The following is an 18,304-nucleotide window of genomic DNA, read 5'->3' as shown; positions in this document are numbered from 1 at the left end:
TTCTGATGAGAGCTGTGAGTCGTAAATCCGCAATTGGCCGACATTTATTTTTTAGTCTTAACAACCGTCATACTTAGTTTAAAATAAATAACTATACCTTGCCAGGTCAAAAAAATCCAAACACAAAGCTCCTTTATTAATTTAGAGCATAACTGAACAATATTGTAGTTTGACTTCGACGTAATATTAAATACCACAAACGGTTATACCGTGTACAAAGTTCTAAATTGCGTCATGCGAAATTAGTTCTTACTGCTCGCATATTAAAATCTACTCAAAGTGGAGAAGTTTAATTAATTCCTGTGCTCCCGTGAGGGGAGGCTATGCTAAGGTTACCGGTATTCTCAGTAGCAGCCCCTCTAAGGGGTATTAAATTTTGTTACTATACTATCTTTAACCAAATATAACAATCATAACTTCTACATTATACGGCACTGACAACGGTATGTAAAGGTCTATCGTATGGACATACTAAAACAATTTTTTTTTTATTCGAGTACAGTATAATGACCTTAAATGTAGTTCAAACCTATGTAATCCAAATATAATATCTATGAACTGATGATTTTGCGTACCTTGACCCTCACAAAATTACGCTGGTTTGTCTTAATAGAATTATGACATGTCAGAGGCAAGCCACACCTTAACGGGTGTTGGATCTTGTATATCGTAATAGAAAACACCCTCCAATCAACAAATTCTACCATCCTGCATTTATTTTTTAGATTAACAGTCGCTCTGTACTTAACCGATCATTTCTATGATAAAAACTGATACAGGTCACGAACAAGAAAGCCAATTGTCTGGATTATGGTTCACAATAGCCCACGTAGCGGTCGCTGTCGGCCGTCGTGCTCCATTTATCTGGTATTAGATGGTCATCTCGCCATATTGTACCGATGGTATCAGTTGTCATGTACTAAACATTACAACTCAATTAGAATAGTGCGAAAATAAAAGCTGGTGTGACTACCGTGAAGAGATATTCTGGTATTTTGTATACCAATAAACCAACAAATAGCAAAAGGCAACCAACTAGTAAGCTATTACCATATTTTCACACACAATTGAAATGTGAAAAAGAAATTGAAAGGGTGTTATACTATTGTGTTGTATGAGGAACTAGCAAACTTAGTGACCGCAGGAAATACAATAATGCTGTTACTTTTCCTACGGTTTTCTGTAAAACTTTAAACTGTTAGGAAAACAGATTTTGCAGCCACTCTACCAATGTCAGTATGTCGTAGTGACGAAACTTACGTTCCTATCTAATTTCATATATGTATTATCGAATTTTTTGTTCGAATATCACATACCTCTATATTCTAGAATATATACGAAACTACCCTTTAAAAAATTTATTAACTCGTGATAGATCTTGGTATTTTGACAACAAATTTATTAGGTATTTCTACTTTATATCCATCTAAAGGGCATAGGACTGTTCAAGCAATCTCAAGTTTTACTGGCTCGTGATCTGTTTTATTAATATAGTTATCATATCCCGAACATGTATCAGTGAAAGTGTTGCCACCGAAAGCGACCGGTACTTTAGGGCACTGCCTTTACAAAGACTCTTTTATGTATCATAAACAGCCAGTAGTAATATTTAGCCGGTTTGACGATGCTGGAAAACTATGTTGACAAACATTTTTGATTCTAAATAGATTATATAGCTTTAAAGTTATATTTGCATTGAAAATTCGATAAAATATATTGATTATTCAAATCATTTCGAAAGTTAGTCTTTAATTGAGACTGGTTAATAAATAAGTTGTATATTATAATTAATCAATGATATACCCAGTGAAAAAGACTTAAATACTCATTATTTATTAGATATTGAATGTATAAAATAGTAATATTAATATGTAGAATTTATTTAACAAAATTCAGCAATGATATGCATAAATTTGGATATAGAAAAATCATGTCAACAATCAGTTATTCGTGTACCAACCGACGATATCAACGATATAAACTAGAAATGTCAATTTTATAATGATTTCTTATGTTCATGCGAAAGTTAGACATCGAAATAAAACTAGTTTTCGGATGTTATCGCGAATTAAAAAAAAAATTGTATTTTTTTAAATTGTATAATTGTAAAATGAAGGTAGATATTGTAACGTTGACTTTTCGGACCACCAACACACCTCAGTCCGCTCCGTGACCATGAAGACTAAGTCTTCAAAAGGTTGTGAGAACATTAGAATATAAAAAACCGCGATAAAATACCAAAACTAGTTTAATTTGGATATCAATTTTAGCACAAAATTTGGCGCAATCATTTACATTACTTTTCTTTTAAATATATTATATTTAATTATTTAAATTTGATATAGAAATGAACAGCAACTTCAATTTGTTCTTACAATACATATCAGCCACTTTATTGTATAACTTATTAATGTTTTATATAGTGGTCAATCACTCTAGATCCGACGACGAATATCTCCCTTACTCTAAGCAAATGATAATATTCGACTTAAAAAAAAACGATAGAACACAATTAACCAATTACCGTTTCGACAACCTTTCACTATTTCTTACATGAAATATGAAATGATGGTCACACGAGTAATGTTTGCCATCATGGCCGCCATCCACTTACCATCGACTGGTTAATGTCAGTTTGTACAGCTTTCCAACTCACAAAGGGCCGCTTGACTTTCCTCTGACTTGTTTATCATAATAACCAGTTCCGTATGTCAAAAATTAACAGTGAAAGCCTTTTTTCACACGATTCAGCAAATCAATTATTAAGTATTGGTTATACTAATTATTCACTTTACGTGTTCGAGATAAGTTTCGGTACCAAATTATATGTTAAGAATGAATGATTACTTTGAAAATGATAAATTTTTCTGCTTTTTTATGTCGCTGTGTAACTCGGAATGTACAAAATCTTTGTTTTAAGCTCAGCTCCTCATAACCTAAATCCCCTAATCACATGTTCCTTAATCCACACAACTGGTTATCTCCTCGTAGAGACGCTTATCTGTGGGTGAGTCCCGCTCCCTACGTTTACCCGACGTCCTTCATATTCCAGACGTCACTATCTCATCTGGACACATGAACATGATATTTGATATATACCAACCTTATTACAATTGAAAAAACGGGAGGGCGAGCTACGTATCAAATAGCGGAACCTCGCCCTCGGACACCTATATTGTGAGCCACATGGACAGTTACCGTTTGTAATTAGCAATTAAGATTTGTACCCTTTGTTACACCTATAAAAAATATATAACAAAAATTTAAAAAACATACTACTACGTTAAACGTATATAACATACTTTTCAAGCTGTGTCATTTGATTTGCCCTTGGGGACCGTCGTCTGAAATCCAGTAAATAGTTGTTTTTAATATAGTACTGTATTAATATAAGATCTGAACAAGGCTTTTAAAATATTGCAGCCACTATGTTACGCAGATAGATTGTTGTATACATACTGATGTATTGATAGAGATTAACTGCGTAGTAACCACGGATGACTAAAATGCTCGTTACTACAATTAAATTACACTTTTCTCGAAAGTTCTCTTTACAACATAGTTACCAGCAATGATAAATAGGAAATAATAAAACGAAAGCGTAAAATTTGGCACGTATCACTGGAAACGGGCTGGAGAGCCTTTTGGATCACGGTCAATGACACTCACGAATTAATTATTCCGACATGGGGTTGGCAGCGAGAGGTGACGGCTTTTGGAAGCTGTGTTTTCGAATACGACTAAAACCCTACCTTAATTCAAGGGTATGTTAAGATTCATTTTTTTTTTATAAGTTTATATATTTTTTATATAGATATATGTTTTTATGGCCTATCGTTAGTCCATGTTAAAGGTAAATAGTCAGTTATTTACGGACATTTCTAATACATATTATAAAATTACTTTAAATCAAACTACGTAATGAGAATATAAATGTCTATTGCGCAATAATACATTTTTACAGATGTTAATCATATATTCCATGCAGTTATTCGTTTTCATAGCCAGCATATTAATGATATACACTGGCTTTGCATAGTATAAAAAAAATCATAAAAAATTAAAATGAAAAAAAATCTTCGTTACCGCACTAAGTTGAAGGAAATAAAAATCAACCCACAATCAGAACTCATGACAAAAGCCAACGATTCATTGTAATATCAGAAAAGCATACATTTCCTCAACGACTGCCGATAACTAGGTCATCACAAGGTGCCGACAATTATTACACTTACCTACTCCGTCATAAACGATTTATTAGTCGCACTGTTAATAGTGTCCACACGCAGCAACTATATATTATTCGCAACTATTATAAACTATATTTAAATAACTAGAATGGCTATATTTTATGAGTTTAGATTTGAATAGGTTTGATATTGGATGTGTAAACGTCGGTAGTTATCGATTGCGCCGCGCGCGGCCGCGCGCTCCACCACGGAATGAACGCCCCGACAGCCACCCCTGATGCGCGCGTTTTCCACATTTTCCCGCCACCGACGCCGGTGCCGGCCGCGGGATGCTTCGGAACTAGTTCCAATTCGCGCCGTACTGCGTAGTTTGTTTACTTGTTTAGAACAACGCCGCTCGTCTCTTATGTAATTAAAAACTACATTGTGGTTTAACATTGTGTGTTTAAGTTCTTTCAAGTAAATCTTACAAATCAACTTATACTTAATTAACTTATGGAACAATATAAAATTCCAATGCTTTATTAATTATATTGATAAAGCATTGGAATTTTATATTGTTCCATTAGTAAATTAAGTAGCTAAGGATCTCGACAGTTTATAATCGATACTTTTTAAATAAAGCAATTCCTTCTTCACTCTATGACTTCTTACATAGCCCTTCCTCTGTCGTATTATAATTATACTATATATTTACGTATTATAATTATAACACTGTACTTAACAGCCTGACTTATGTCCATACGTGTATTCAATATCAAATCTTTATCCCAAGTAAGTAATATGCCACATATCAACAGCATTAAAATATAAATAAGTTAACCTTCAGGGCGCATTTCCTCTCGTATACCTATAGTGCGCATCGTAATAAGAATTTATGTGGCGCATATTCGCAGGGGTCGAGCCGGTTAGGGTTGGGGTGGGTTAGGGAGCTCCATCGTGCCATGCCCCTCTCGCTTGTTGGAAAAACAAGTGTTTTCACAATAAGATTCTCTGCACTAACGCTGGGCGCTAAGTGCGTTCTCTTAAAGTTAAGCATCATAATTACGATGTGAATTTTCTGTTACATATGTTTTAAAAAGTTTTTGCTTCTTAATTTTTAACGTCAATATAAAAAGACGGTGTACGGTTTAAACAGATAAATTGTTATTGTAATAATTTCTTATGTTTACTCAAATGTTAGACATTGAAATAAAAATATTTTTTTTTAATTTTATCGCGGTTTTTACGACGTTCTCGCGACGTTTCGACTTTGCAGCCTTCGTGGTCACGGGGAGGACTAAAGTGTTTGTCATCCGAAAAATCAAAGATACAATATCTACCTACATTTTACATATTATACCAAATTTTAAATTATAAAACTTCATTTTTTTCTTAACTTTTATAAATAACCACTGAAAAAGAAATAAATATTGATGTCATTCTTACTTATAATTACTATCGAAGTTAAAGTACAAGTATACGTTAATGCTGAGGCCAACATTAAAGTGTTTCATTTTAAGAGTTTTCGTCACCCTGACGGCTGGCCCAGATTATAAGTACCGTAACAATAATTAATCATTATATCATAAATGTGACTAAAATTATACAAAAAATGCTTGTTTTACGAAACTCAAGAATTCGATCTTGTGAAACTTTTTATTTACCGTACGACTCTAATTTATCAAATATATATCTATAATATAAAAATGAATCGCTGAATGTCTTGCTAAGCGCAAATCTCGAGAACAGTTGAACCGATTTTGCTAATTCTTTTTTTATAATATTCCTTTAAGTACGAAGATGGTTCTTACGGAAAGAAAAATTTAAAAAATTGCCTGAAAACGTGTAAGTACAACACTTTCCTATATTCCCATACAAAAGATTCGTAATAATACTTAAAAGTCAATTTGAACTTTAGTACCATACCATAAAGTTTAAGTATCTGATGGAGGGGTTTCGGGAAGACAAAACAATTGTGAATTTTAAGTGTTTTATAATTATATTTTTTGACATAATGTAATTGTTGACTTATCAACTTTGTTTTTTTTATCTTATTAACACCAGAATAAGTATTAAAAAAAAAAAATTAAGAATCGAATGTTAGACGATACGAAATTCGCCGGGTCAGCTAGTATTATGTATGTACTTATCATAAAGCGTTTTCAAATAAACAAACAGAAAATCTTCAAATGGCGACCTCTTGTAAATTTCTTTTTATAACTTCCATTTACCATAATTTGATAGAATTATTACAATTTAGGAATAATTTTAGATTTTAAAATGTAAAAAAATTGCCATAATATCGGCCTACAAGAGCCAAGTGTAGGTCTGTAGGCTAGAATATGATTATTTACATCCCTACTATAGTCTGCAGCCGCAAAAAGCAATCAGAAGAGTAGAAGCACTAGTACATACATTTGCATTGTGTGCATTGTAATCAATATAATTACTGGCAATTCTTGGGCTTGAGATGTAATTAATTACAAATATAATACGGGTAATAATCAGTGAAATGTATGGAATATAGAACTTTTAAGATAAAGTTATGATAACTTTTTTTGTGCAGTCGTGCTTACCATCAGGCAAGAAATACATTCGTCTTATAATGCAATCATAATTATAAAAGAACGAGATAATTAATTATAACTATTTTGTTGATCTTTTAAATTGTCTACTGATGCCAAGAACTCTAGTTTATTCTCGTTCAATATATCTTATGTATTTTCTTTCACCAACAAATATCCGCCCCTATAGGTAAACTTAGCTAAAAAAATTCGAAATCAAACCGAACATACTTTTGGAATTCGACAGTTGAAGAACCAACTAAGCATCTACATAATTATACATTTGGTTTGTAGTTATTATCGCAGTCAAATCTAAAAAAATAATACAACTATAAATACAACCATGAACGTAAGCAGGCCGGACCTAGATTCGACACAAGTACGTATATATATAAGTATATGTACTTTTGTTAAATTATTAGGACTTTGTACATGAAATTTTCGTTTTAATAGATCAAAATTTTAAATTTCCCTAATGAACTGAAAGTTGGCTACGAAAGAAAGAATATAATCTACTAACGGTGTTCATAAAGAACGCATGATAGCATAATCGCATCTGTGGTTGACGCAAGACGTACAATACTACGTGCCTTTTGCTTGCAATCTTGATAAGGCTCGTCAGTATGTGAAGGTACATAATATATACATTAGTAAATGTAGACGAGTTTAATTACCAAAAATTGGCAGAGTCCTTGTCACTGGCTCTGAGCATTAATCGGATGATACTAGAAGATAGGCTGTTCATAAGCGAATTCGTCTGAGTAAAGTAAGTACCACCACGTTGGCTATTCTTACCACCAACTAGCATTAGCATTAAGCAGCATTAAGGAGATTGTAAATAATAATAAAAATACTAATATAGCTTATCGTATAGGATGGCCTCGATGGCGTAGTTGTACTGCATGTGCGGTACGGCAGCGCTCTGAGGTCCTGGGTTCGAATCCTGGGTCGAGCAAAGACATATTTGGGTTTTTTACCTCAGTATCAGCCAGGAGTCTAGAATTTATGCCCGATCACCATGATAAGGTTTACCTATTACATCATTGGACGGAACACACTTGGCAAAAAGTGGGTGTCCTAGTTGCGCCTCTGCATACCCCTTCGGGGATAAATGCGTGATGCGTGTTTTTTTTCATCGTATAGGTTGATGAGTGTTAAGCGCAAGTCAGTGAAATGCAAAGCTACATAATTGCAGGTTGCTCAGTTTATCAAATGAGCGATGTGCTAGTCTCGTCCGTAATTTGTTTAAAAAAATCAAGAGTTGCACTATAAAGTAGGGGAAAATTGAAACAATGGAGCCATCCATTAACCACGTAATGCTGTCGAGACTTGAAGGGCGGGGATGAGTGGTCTCTTATGCCTACATGACTTTACAACGAGGGAGAGAACTATTATGTGTTATCTGTCGAAATAGTGTGACGTAACCCAACACATTTCTTTCCCTAGTAAATATTTAAAATAAGTTGACTGTCTATATTGCACTACAGCTACAATATTTTAGATAAACATTTACTTGTGTTTCGCAATTATTATATATATATAAGGTATAACTTTCTCTTGCTGTTTTTCCAGACAGCGCTATTGCGGTCCAATAATGTTGAAATAGACCTATAGCTCGAAAAGTGTATGGATAACATCTCTGATATTCTGCATACAATGGAGGGTAATTGTTACTTACCGTCACATAAAGTGTCCGAATTAGGTTCCTAACCTACTAGTTTGTCCACGCTATTATAAAAAAAACATTGGAGATCCCTGGAGATTACAATACCATAACCCAGACTTGAGCAACGTGTTTCACAAATTCATAATCAACTACCATGAACAATATGTTTATTATGAAAAACTGTTTTAAAAGAACCATCGATAAATCGAAATTACTAAAAGATATCAAGCGTCCGTCGGCGTTATAACAATGTATACTGAACCTGATATTTTGTGACATGAACATTTTTTAGACCCTCTCTGAATTGATTAGTTTAGCAATTTATTAAAGCGTCTGTTATTTTAAATCGAATTCTCAAGCAGAATATTGACGAGTCGTTGATGTCAATTTATTTGTCACCCGTGCAACAAGTTGACAAAGTCGGCGCAATGCGACTCTTAAAAATTATGCGCGTGTACCGTTGCAGAAATAAATAATATTCTACGATTCTATAAGCCATATTATATCAAATAGTTGGTAAACTTTACCTACATTACACAACGCACTTTTACTATCTATGTATAATGTGTGGCTGTATGTAGGTGTATAGGGTAGTCTATAAATCCACGTACATTAAAATTTGCAATTTAATTTTTAACCTAAACTTATAAGTAAGGAAGGTTGACACTAAAAAGACCATCTTGTATGGGGTTAAAGTGTCCAGTGGTAAACAAAAAAATTACAAACTAAAACCTCTACTCTAACGCTACGTGGGTACGACATAAATTTAGCAGTTGTAATCAGAGTGAAGTATGTCTAGTTGAAATATTTATCTTAGTGTTTTTGATATTTAATTTGATAGAATTGCAGTACCTATACGGTGTAATTTAGATATGGCATTACTTAATTAAAACCACATACTTTTTAGAACACTTTTTGATAAGTTACTAAAATTGTAGATATAAAAACAAAAAAGTTTCAAGTTGCGAACAAACAAGACATAAAAAGTAAGTACCAATTAGGGTACCAAATTTTAATTTTACGCGGCTTAATGCCACTATTTCTCTAAGAAAAATTATAAGATCGCAATATTATTTATAGTTGAGGTAAGGAGTAGGATCTCAGTGTATGAAAAGTGTCGATAATTTTAACAAATTATGGTAGCGCTACCGTAGCAAGTGTGTCTGTCTATTTTAAATACTTATAGCGCCGAAAGTTAAAGAGTAAGATATTAAACAATACAAAAAAGGCCTTCCGCTTTGTTATAGTTTCTATTTTTTCATTTTCAATTTCATTAATTTCCATACGTCAATTGCACTAAACACCAGTTTTCATAAAAGTTGGTGAGAAAAGAGACGAAACAATTTTCACTGAATTGTACAACTTTTTACTTCAAAAATCTTATCTCATTATTGTTCAATTATTTTATTATGTTTTACTGCAGTAATAATAATATAATATCAGCCGTATTATATACTGTCCCACTGTTGGGCACGGGCCTCCTCTACTACTGAGAGGGAATAGACCTTAGTCCACTGCAGTAAAGACTAAGATTAAATTAATTTGTCGCATAATCCTGGAGATGGTACATGCGATTATCGCAACGTGTATAGCCCGACTTTGAAGATGCCAGATGAGATGTTTCTTCCCAAATTTGTAAGTATATTAACACCACGGAAGGAAATTTGATTGGACAAAATGTATGGAGGGACCTTTTGGGCAGTGACATAATAATAAGATGACTAGACAAATAAAATACTATAAGACCTTCGGCTTGAAAGAGAGAATAGGTCGAAGAGAATAACAAAATCTACAATAATATAACAAAAAAAATTGGAAAACATTCATATTATATTTATTACGGGGCTGTCGTGTAATATCTGAGATTTTTGGTCGCGTTCTCTTTTATTTTCAGGGGGGAAGTTACCCTAGATATTATTAACTCACTTTGAGGATTTTTATATTACAAAGCAGCCATTTGGCAACACAGCATGACAGCAATTGTCAAAATACTTTCAAATGTCAATTTACTTATGACTTGGCAGCATGATCTCTGACCTTAGCCGCTCCGATATGGAACGAATTTAAAAAAACAAATATCAAACAATTTCAAAAAGTTTGTTTCATAACGGTTGTAATACTTGTAATACATTTGGATTTTGGAGATTGTGCATATTGTGTTATTATTTATTTTGGTGCACAATTATTATGGCAAAGAGAAGCGAGGTTCTTGAGCTCGAAACAAAAATAATAAACCACGAGGCTTACGGCACGTCGTAAGTACCATCTCTTATCATAATAACTAAACTGGTATTATTTCAGTTAAAATATAAAAGGGAATTTCATTTTCAGTTATAAATGGTCCCCAAGAGATTTTGAATTAGGTTCTGCTCTTGGTCAAGGCAAATTTGGACATGTACACGTCGCAAGAGAGAAAAAAACCGGCTATTTAGTTGCTATCAAAACTCTGTTCAAATCGCAAATTGTGAAATCAGGATGTGAACGACAAGTCTTGAGAGAGATTGAAATACAATCACATTTGAAGTAAGTTTAATTATTGTTTCCATTAATAACACACTAGGCAACCCATTAAAACACTGATTTCTATAGTGTCTTATAATCATACACCATATGAATCAACTTCTTATTATATGCGACTACTTTCAGGCATCCAAACATACTGAGAATGCTGACATGGTTTCATGATGAGAGACGCATTTACCTTGTCATAGAATTTGCCGCACAAGGAGAACTGTACAAACACCTCACTAACTCACCCAAAGGACGCTTCCCGGAGTCCAAAGCAGCCAGATATATATACCAGGTTTGTATTGCAAACTTTTTATATTATTGAGTATTTTAACAATACAGTTGCATACACTAATATGTAAGTCCTGGTTATTACTTCACCCAGATGAATTACATTTCCTGTTATATAAGTCATACAATGTACTCTTCTGGGATAAAAGTAACATATATGGTAATTTAAAATAGGATCCATCTATGAACAGTAGAAACACCTTGAAATACAAAATATTGTTTGGTATTCCACTACACTCGCTATCCTGAGACGTAAGATGTTAAATCTCATTATGTCCAGTAGTTACACTGGCTACAATGTCCATCTAACAACATTACATCAAACTGTGTTAAGTAGTTTAATTTTAATATCAAACAGACATCTAATAAGAAGTCATTACTAAATATTTTTGGATTATACAGGTTGCAGATGCAGTAGAATATTGCCATCAACACCATGTCATACATCGAGACATAAAGCCAGAAAACATCCTAGTAGATTTTAATGGGGATCTCAAATTAGCCGATTTTGGTTGGTCCGTACATGCACCATCAGAAAGGTAATCCTATTTTAGTACTATAGCCTGACATAGAGCACAATCATGCTACATTATGTTTGATTTACAACTACAGATCTATTCAAGTATTAGCAAACAACTAGTATTTATTTAAAGTTTATGAATGTTGATTGTTTATCTTCATCTGCAAATTCATTCTGTAGTATTCACTTAACATCACAAATGCGGTCTTATTCAGACTTAATATTAAATTTCGAAATATCCTTTTGCTATAAGAAGTCCACATATTTTTATGCATCAATCTATCAGTTGTTTTATATGAATGACCCAACATGACAAATACATCAGGGGCATTAATTCTATAATCATGTTATTTGATTATTTATTATTTTTTACAGGCGTAAAACAATGTGTGGCACCCTTGACTATCTTCCTCCAGAGATGATAAAACGAGAGGTGTACGACGTTTCTGTAGACCAATGGTGTATTGGTGTCCTACTCTACGAATTTCTAGTGGGAAAACCACCCTTCGAAAGTCAGGGCCAAGATAAGACATATGAACGAATCCTTACACTGGATATGGAATATCCAAGCTACGTACCTGAGGGAGCCAAAGATTTGATTTCAAAGGTATATATTTATTAACAACCTCACTCTTATAATTGTTTGGTGTACTTAAATCGTATAGAAATCATAGCTATTTACTATTGTTTCTCTAATAGTATTATGCAACCTAAAGAAATTAATTGACCTACCCCTCATTTCTCTCATAATCCTTCAGTTTAAAAATACTATCCTATCATGCCATTTGTAACAGTTTTCAGCCGAGACTAAAATATTGGGAAATACTCATTCTCATAAAATTAGAATAGTAATTCCAATTTTAATTATCTTAAGTGATAAGCTGCTATGTAACTTGTAGGACAAAAAATGTTTCACAGTTCTCAATATTCACATCTGATTATGATTGTACTTTTCATTACAGCTTCTACGGCATTCAAGCAAAGAGAGACTCTCATTAGATGGAGTGAAAAAACATTATTGGGTGCAGCAGTTTCGTAACGGGCCATAGCATTTGCAAGTAATTTATTTAGTTTGTATTAATCTGATCTGTTATCATGTAAATCCTATTTTAGTAATAAAACATTGTATACATTTATAAAATTAGTTTATTTTTGTAAAGGCACAGTATTTTCTGTATGTAGAATGCATTATTATGTCTCAAATAAATTATAATGATGGTACCAAACTCATATATTTAATATTATATAACTAACTTCAAACAATAACATAAAAACATTTGTGAAACTGAACACTTAAAAATAATGGCAAACTCAGTCTGCATTGTGAACTCCAAAGTGTACAACTTTAACAGTACAAAATGTGTTATCTTAAGCCTATATACAAGAAAATGAGCTCATTGAGCCTCCATACTCACTATACATAGTTCTTATATTTAACACAAGTGTAAACACTTGAGTAAAGACACTGTCTTATTCATAAACGCATAAACAGCATTTTAGCTATTCCATTATAGTCAGCACCGAACGCAGTCATTTTTATTCGTATTTTGAATTTATATGTACAATTAAACTGCTATGAGGTAGCCCTAGTAAGATTTAAGCCTGCCCAGATATCACTTGCTGTTTAACCTAAAATTTACACTGGCTCCGTATTTAAGCATGTTTAGACACAAGTACACACTGCTGCTTGGCATCAAAAATGGCAAAGCGGCAATACTCAGATGAACACTAACGTAACTGTAGCTACACTAAAGTGACTAGCTAGACTAACGTAACTGTAGCTACACTAAAGTGACTAGCTAGACTAACGTAACTGTAGCTACACTAACATAACTGTAGCTACACTAACATAACTGTAGCTACACTAACATAACTAGCTACACTAACGTAACTGTAGCTACACTAACGTAACTAGCTACACTAACGTAACTGTAGCTACACTAACGTATAATGACCGTCATCACACTGAATTGTGCTCAACTTGTTTGCCCACTATTATCTGATGTAGGTAGTTAAAAATATTGTTTATAAGCGTTTAGAGAGGTCATAATCTCAAATTCATAGACTGTATCCATAGGCTTGAATCCAGCCTAGTCCGTCCTTGGTCTTGCTTCCCAACGCCTTGTACTCAAGTCCTACCCAGTCATCGTATCCGCTGTTGGCCAAGTGTTCCAATACAAACTTGTAGTTAATCTCTCCAGCTGTATCTGGCTCGTTGCGGTTAGGCACTTGAGCTATCTGCAATATTGTAAAACAATGTAAACATTACAACCTAAAGGTTAGCATGAGAACTTGCAAAAATCGAATTCTGCAAACATATTTCTAGTGTAAACTATTACGATAAGCTGACTTGTGCAAATTTCGAATCAATTGCGGCAAATCGCATGTGAATAACTATAGCAATATTGCCGCAAGTATATGCGCATCTGGAACTCCTTGCGCAATATATTGCTTTAAGAACTTGCTAGTTTAAACTTAATCTCGGGACTCTAGCAATGCTCAGCAATACCCCTTTTTCCCTTTTAAATAGTCAGCAGTGACGAGAAGTGAAATTTTCCAAAAGGGAACTCGACCTTACATATAGGCACTAATATGCATAAAGGCGGTCTGCATGCCGTTCTAGTGATAATTAGATTCTACAGAAAATCGGCGAGAATCGGGTTATGTGGACCCATCTCCACTAGTAGTCAGTAATATCCCACCAATATTCCGGCTATGCTAGGTCCAAATATAAAATAGCCGATTCCCATTTACTTGGCATAATTCCAAATTCTAGAGCTATACCGATACTGAATACAAAATCCGAATTTCAATTCCCGTCACAGAATTTGAACCCAAGACCTCAACACAAACGTACCGCAATACAAGTGCGTCACGGAAGCAATATGTTGTTATCTTTAAAACAAATACAGTTCTAATTAGGCATTATGGAGTAGTTTTGAAGGTCACTGTCAAGGATTACGTAATTACTAAAAGGAAGTCTGGAGTATTAACATATTTAATTTGTATTAATGAATGATACTATGTAGATAGGTATTAAGTTGCTTTTTGACGTAGCGTAGGCAATAATTTATATTATGAAATGTAAGTTATAAGTAGTAGTTTCGATCAAACATCTAGATGTTATTATTTTACATTTTTACGAAAATTGTTTATATAATAAAAAAAAATTATCATCTAAAGATGGCGAGAAGAAGTACATATTGGTTTGGCTGTACGGCCGGACTCAGTGTGACAGTTATCAATTAAGGCCTATGTACACCTAGTATTTGAGCAAACATTCTTGATACATGCTCTCCACGCATCTTCATCGCAACATAATTATTTACTACTAGCTTTTGCCCGCGGCTCCGCCCGCGTTATAAAGTTTTTCAGGCTAAAGTTTTCCATTATAAAAGTAGTAGTTTCTCGGGAGCCTGTGTTCTTCCAAGGGTCTCAAACTGTCTCCATACCAAATTTCATTTTAATACGTTGGGTAATTTTTGAGTTTAACACGTTCAGGCAGACAGATGCAGCGGGGGACTTTGTTTTATAATATATTTTTTAGAAATTTTAAGAGGAACAATCCCGTCATACATCATTGTTGCATAACTTTAACCGTTTACGCACCGCACGCAGCGGAACCTCTCAAAACTAATAAATTGTCCCCGTTTTTGCAACATGTTTCATTACTGCTCCGATCCTATTTGTCATAGCGTGATGATATATAGCCTATAGCACTCCACAAATAAAGGGCTATTCAACACAAAAATATTTTTTCAGTTCGAATCGGTAGTTCCTGAGATTAGCCATTACTGCTTCGCTCCTATTGGGTATAGCGTGATGATATATAGCCTATAACACTCCACGAACAAAGGGCTATCCAACACAAAAAGAATTTTTCAGTTTGGACCGGTAGTTCCTGAGATTAGCTATTACTGCTCCGCTCCTATTGGGTATAGCGTGATGATATATAGCCTATAATACTCCACGAACAAAGGGCTATCCAACGCAAAAACAATTTTTCAGTTTGAACCGGTAGTTCCTGAGATTAGCTATTACTGCTCCGCTCCTATTGGGTATAGCGTGATGATACATAACCTATAGCACTCCACGAACAAAGGGCTATCCAACGCAAAAAGAATTTTTCAGTTTGGACCGATAATTCCTGAGATTAGCCATTACTGCTCCGCTCCTATTGGGTATAGCGTGATGATATATAGCCTATAGCACTCCACGAACAAAGGGCTATCCAACGCAAAAAGAATTTTTCAGTTTGGACCGGTAGTTCCTGAGATTAGCGCGTTCAAACAAACAAACAAACAAACAAGCAAACTCTTCAGCTTTATATAATAGTATAGATTTCTTTTATTGTAAAGTTTGCTGTATTACATGTATAGATGATATTGATATAAAAAAACGAGACCATATTCGCGTAGGTATACACGTCTTAAATTCATATGACGAGCAATGTCAACTGTTATTCGATTTTTAAAGTACAGGCCAAAACATTAGTGCTAAACACTGATGTATTCTTTTACCTCGACTTATGCGTCGCGTAATGACTTTGTCTCAAGTAATTCATTAATTATTTGAGCACCGTTTACCTGAACGTGTCCGAGGTAGGGCGCGAGTTGCGTGATGCTGTGTGTGATGTCTCCCTTGATCTGCTGCAAGTGGAATATGTCCAACATGAGCTTCATGTGCGGGCTGTTGATACGCTTGATTATATCCACAGCTGGAATACAATTTTATAAGATCCATTAAACTGTTCAAATAATTATTAAAATTAAGTGAAAGTTCTCCATAAGCAATAATGCACCTAATTAGATGTACTAATGATCTACTACTGGTCGAAATTGGACTGTCGAATTTATTATATTTGTAATACATATTATACATAAATTTCTTCTACTGCACTCCCTTATATGAATTTTAAGTATGCCAAATCCCACTCCTTCGTTCGCGCAATATGCCTAAAACGAGAACAGTTTTTTTCTTCAATTATTAATGCAGATAAACACAAATATAATCAAATGGGTTGAAAAGTTGTAAATTTACATATATGTAAAGATACAATTAATAATTATGTGCAATAAACAAGACTGTTCGTTGGGAAACATTATCGAAACATTAATATATTGAGCTCTAGTAGTACACAATACGATAATGGATTTAATTTCAACACATTACCATTGAATAGAATCTCTGACCTTTACGTATTTATATTTACAACACTATTATCAGTTTTACTTAACTCATTATGTACTGTGCAAACTATAAACGTATTTTCGCGATTTATCATTTTATGACTGTATTATAAGATAAATCGGTACTAGACTTTGGATATTTTATTTTTATTTCGAATTTATATTCATGTATATAATATATGACAGTTTTCCTTCCTTGACAAACATAAGAATGTAGATGTATTAATTGTTCAATGTATTTAAGTACATCAATTTAAGGATCTATAGTTTACGTAACATGGTAGGTATTTGACGTTTATATACGGTGGTAATTATTATCTATGAGGTGACTTATTTACTCGTCTAGCCAATTTATCATTAATAAAATAAGTACCTCTGCCATAATCACTCAAAAAGTAGTTAGGCATTGAGTATTGGTTGATAGGTTCAATTAATCCAAGGATGTTTTCCTGCTTTAGCACATCGGCTGCGTATTTTATATTCTTCTCAAAGGTTTCCCAGTGTTGCGGTGTCCTTGTTTCTACCTTTCCAGCCATAATGTGGATTTTAGGCGCTTTGAGTGCTTTCGCATAGTCGATTGTAATGGCCAAATTGTCCCTGAATTCTTGCTCTTTACCCGGTACGGATGTCACTCCCACTTCGCCCTTTGTTGTGTCTCCTGTAAAACATTTAATTATACTAACATATATTAGCAAACATATTATACAAAAAAGCTAACACTCGAAAGTAGCCAACCCTCTTACAATTATTATTATAAAATTCATAATAAATTAGCGGTGATTATCATTAAATCGTCCGTTCTCAACTTTAAAACATAAATAAACAATGTAAACTTTACCCGTTTTAATGTTGATTGCAATTTGCTCGACGCCGGCATTTTCCTTCGCCTGTTTCACTTGTTCCACAGAAAAACCGAACGGGAATCCTGATTCTACGGCCTTGAAGCCAGCTTCCTTCGCCAACGCATACCTTTCTAATATAGACGCCGCCTCAGCAAACATAAAAGAAAGGTTCGCACAGAACTTCATTTTGATACTGGAGCTAAGTGTATTGATAAAGGTTAAAAATTGACTGCTTGATAAACTTCAAGTGGCTACTGTACACGCGAGAGAGATACGTTCAGTTTTTATTACGCTCACATCGTGTTATATTTATTTATATATTACTTTTATCAACCACATTTAATCACACTAACCTCAGTACACTATCGCGAACATTTTTTTTTATTATTTATCGTGTTTTTTATTTGTCTTGAATAATTCTCGAACAAACACGACCACATAATTTGAACGTGCCCGTTCGAAGCGACTAGAGAATTTGGCGCCTACTTCAAATAATATTTTAAGCTCGTAATATTGTCTGTCATTGTTTACTCATTTAAATGATAAGGACGT

At 33.9% G+C, this 18,304-nt stretch overlaps 3 protein-coding genes across 6 annotated transcripts in view; 1 reads left to right on the top strand and 2 right to left on the bottom strand.

Annotated features, from left to right (window-relative positions):
- LOC115447287 overlaps window positions 1-4,458 on the bottom strand; it is a 56,400-nt gene extending 51,942 nt beyond the window's left edge. The window contains exon 1 of one of the 4 annotated variants that reach the window (XR_005113776.1): window positions 4,236-4,439. The gene's annotated coding sequence lies outside the window, so the exon portion shown is untranslated. Of the gene's footprint in view, window positions 1-4,235 lie in introns of all 4 variants that reach the window. The other 3 variants (XM_030174293.2, XM_030174290.2, XM_030174294.2) reach the window with 3 other exon arrangements.
- A 5,945-nt stretch (window positions 4,459-10,403) lies between these two features.
- On the top strand, window positions 10,404-12,862 carry LOC115447335 (aurora kinase B). Its single transcript, XM_030174357.2, has 6 exons — window positions 10,404-10,657; window positions 10,734-10,925; window positions 11,049-11,205; window positions 11,604-11,740; window positions 12,097-12,328; window positions 12,684-12,862. Exons 1-6 carry the CDS (start codon window positions 10,590-10,592, stop codon window positions 12,768-12,770), a joined length of 873 nt encoding a protein of 290 aa, XP_030030217.1. The 5' UTR covers window positions 10,404-10,589; the 3' UTR covers window positions 12,771-12,862.
- A 77-nt stretch (window positions 12,863-12,939) lies between these two features.
- LOC115447336 (putative hydroxypyruvate isomerase) lies at window positions 12,940-18,149 on the bottom strand. The gene is made up of 4 exons (XM_030174358.2): window positions 17,749-18,149; window positions 17,284-17,568; window positions 16,308-16,438; window positions 12,940-13,959 (listed from the first exon to the last, which is right to left on the bottom strand). Exons 1-4 carry the CDS (start codon window positions 17,936-17,938, stop codon window positions 13,780-13,782), a joined length of 786 nt encoding a protein of 261 aa, XP_030030218.1. The 5' UTR covers window positions 17,939-18,149; the 3' UTR covers window positions 12,940-13,779.
- Between the last annotated feature and the right edge of the window lie 155 nt (window positions 18,150-18,304).

This window comes from Manduca sexta, chromosome 6 (assembly GCF_014839805.1).
Source record: "Manduca sexta isolate Smith_Timp_Sample1 chromosome 6, JHU_Msex_v1.0, whole genome shotgun sequence".
In the NCBI taxonomy this organism is placed as follows: domain Eukaryota; kingdom Metazoa; phylum Arthropoda; class Insecta; order Lepidoptera; family Sphingidae; genus Manduca; species Manduca sexta.
This window is presented reverse-complemented; position numbering and strand designations above follow the sequence as displayed.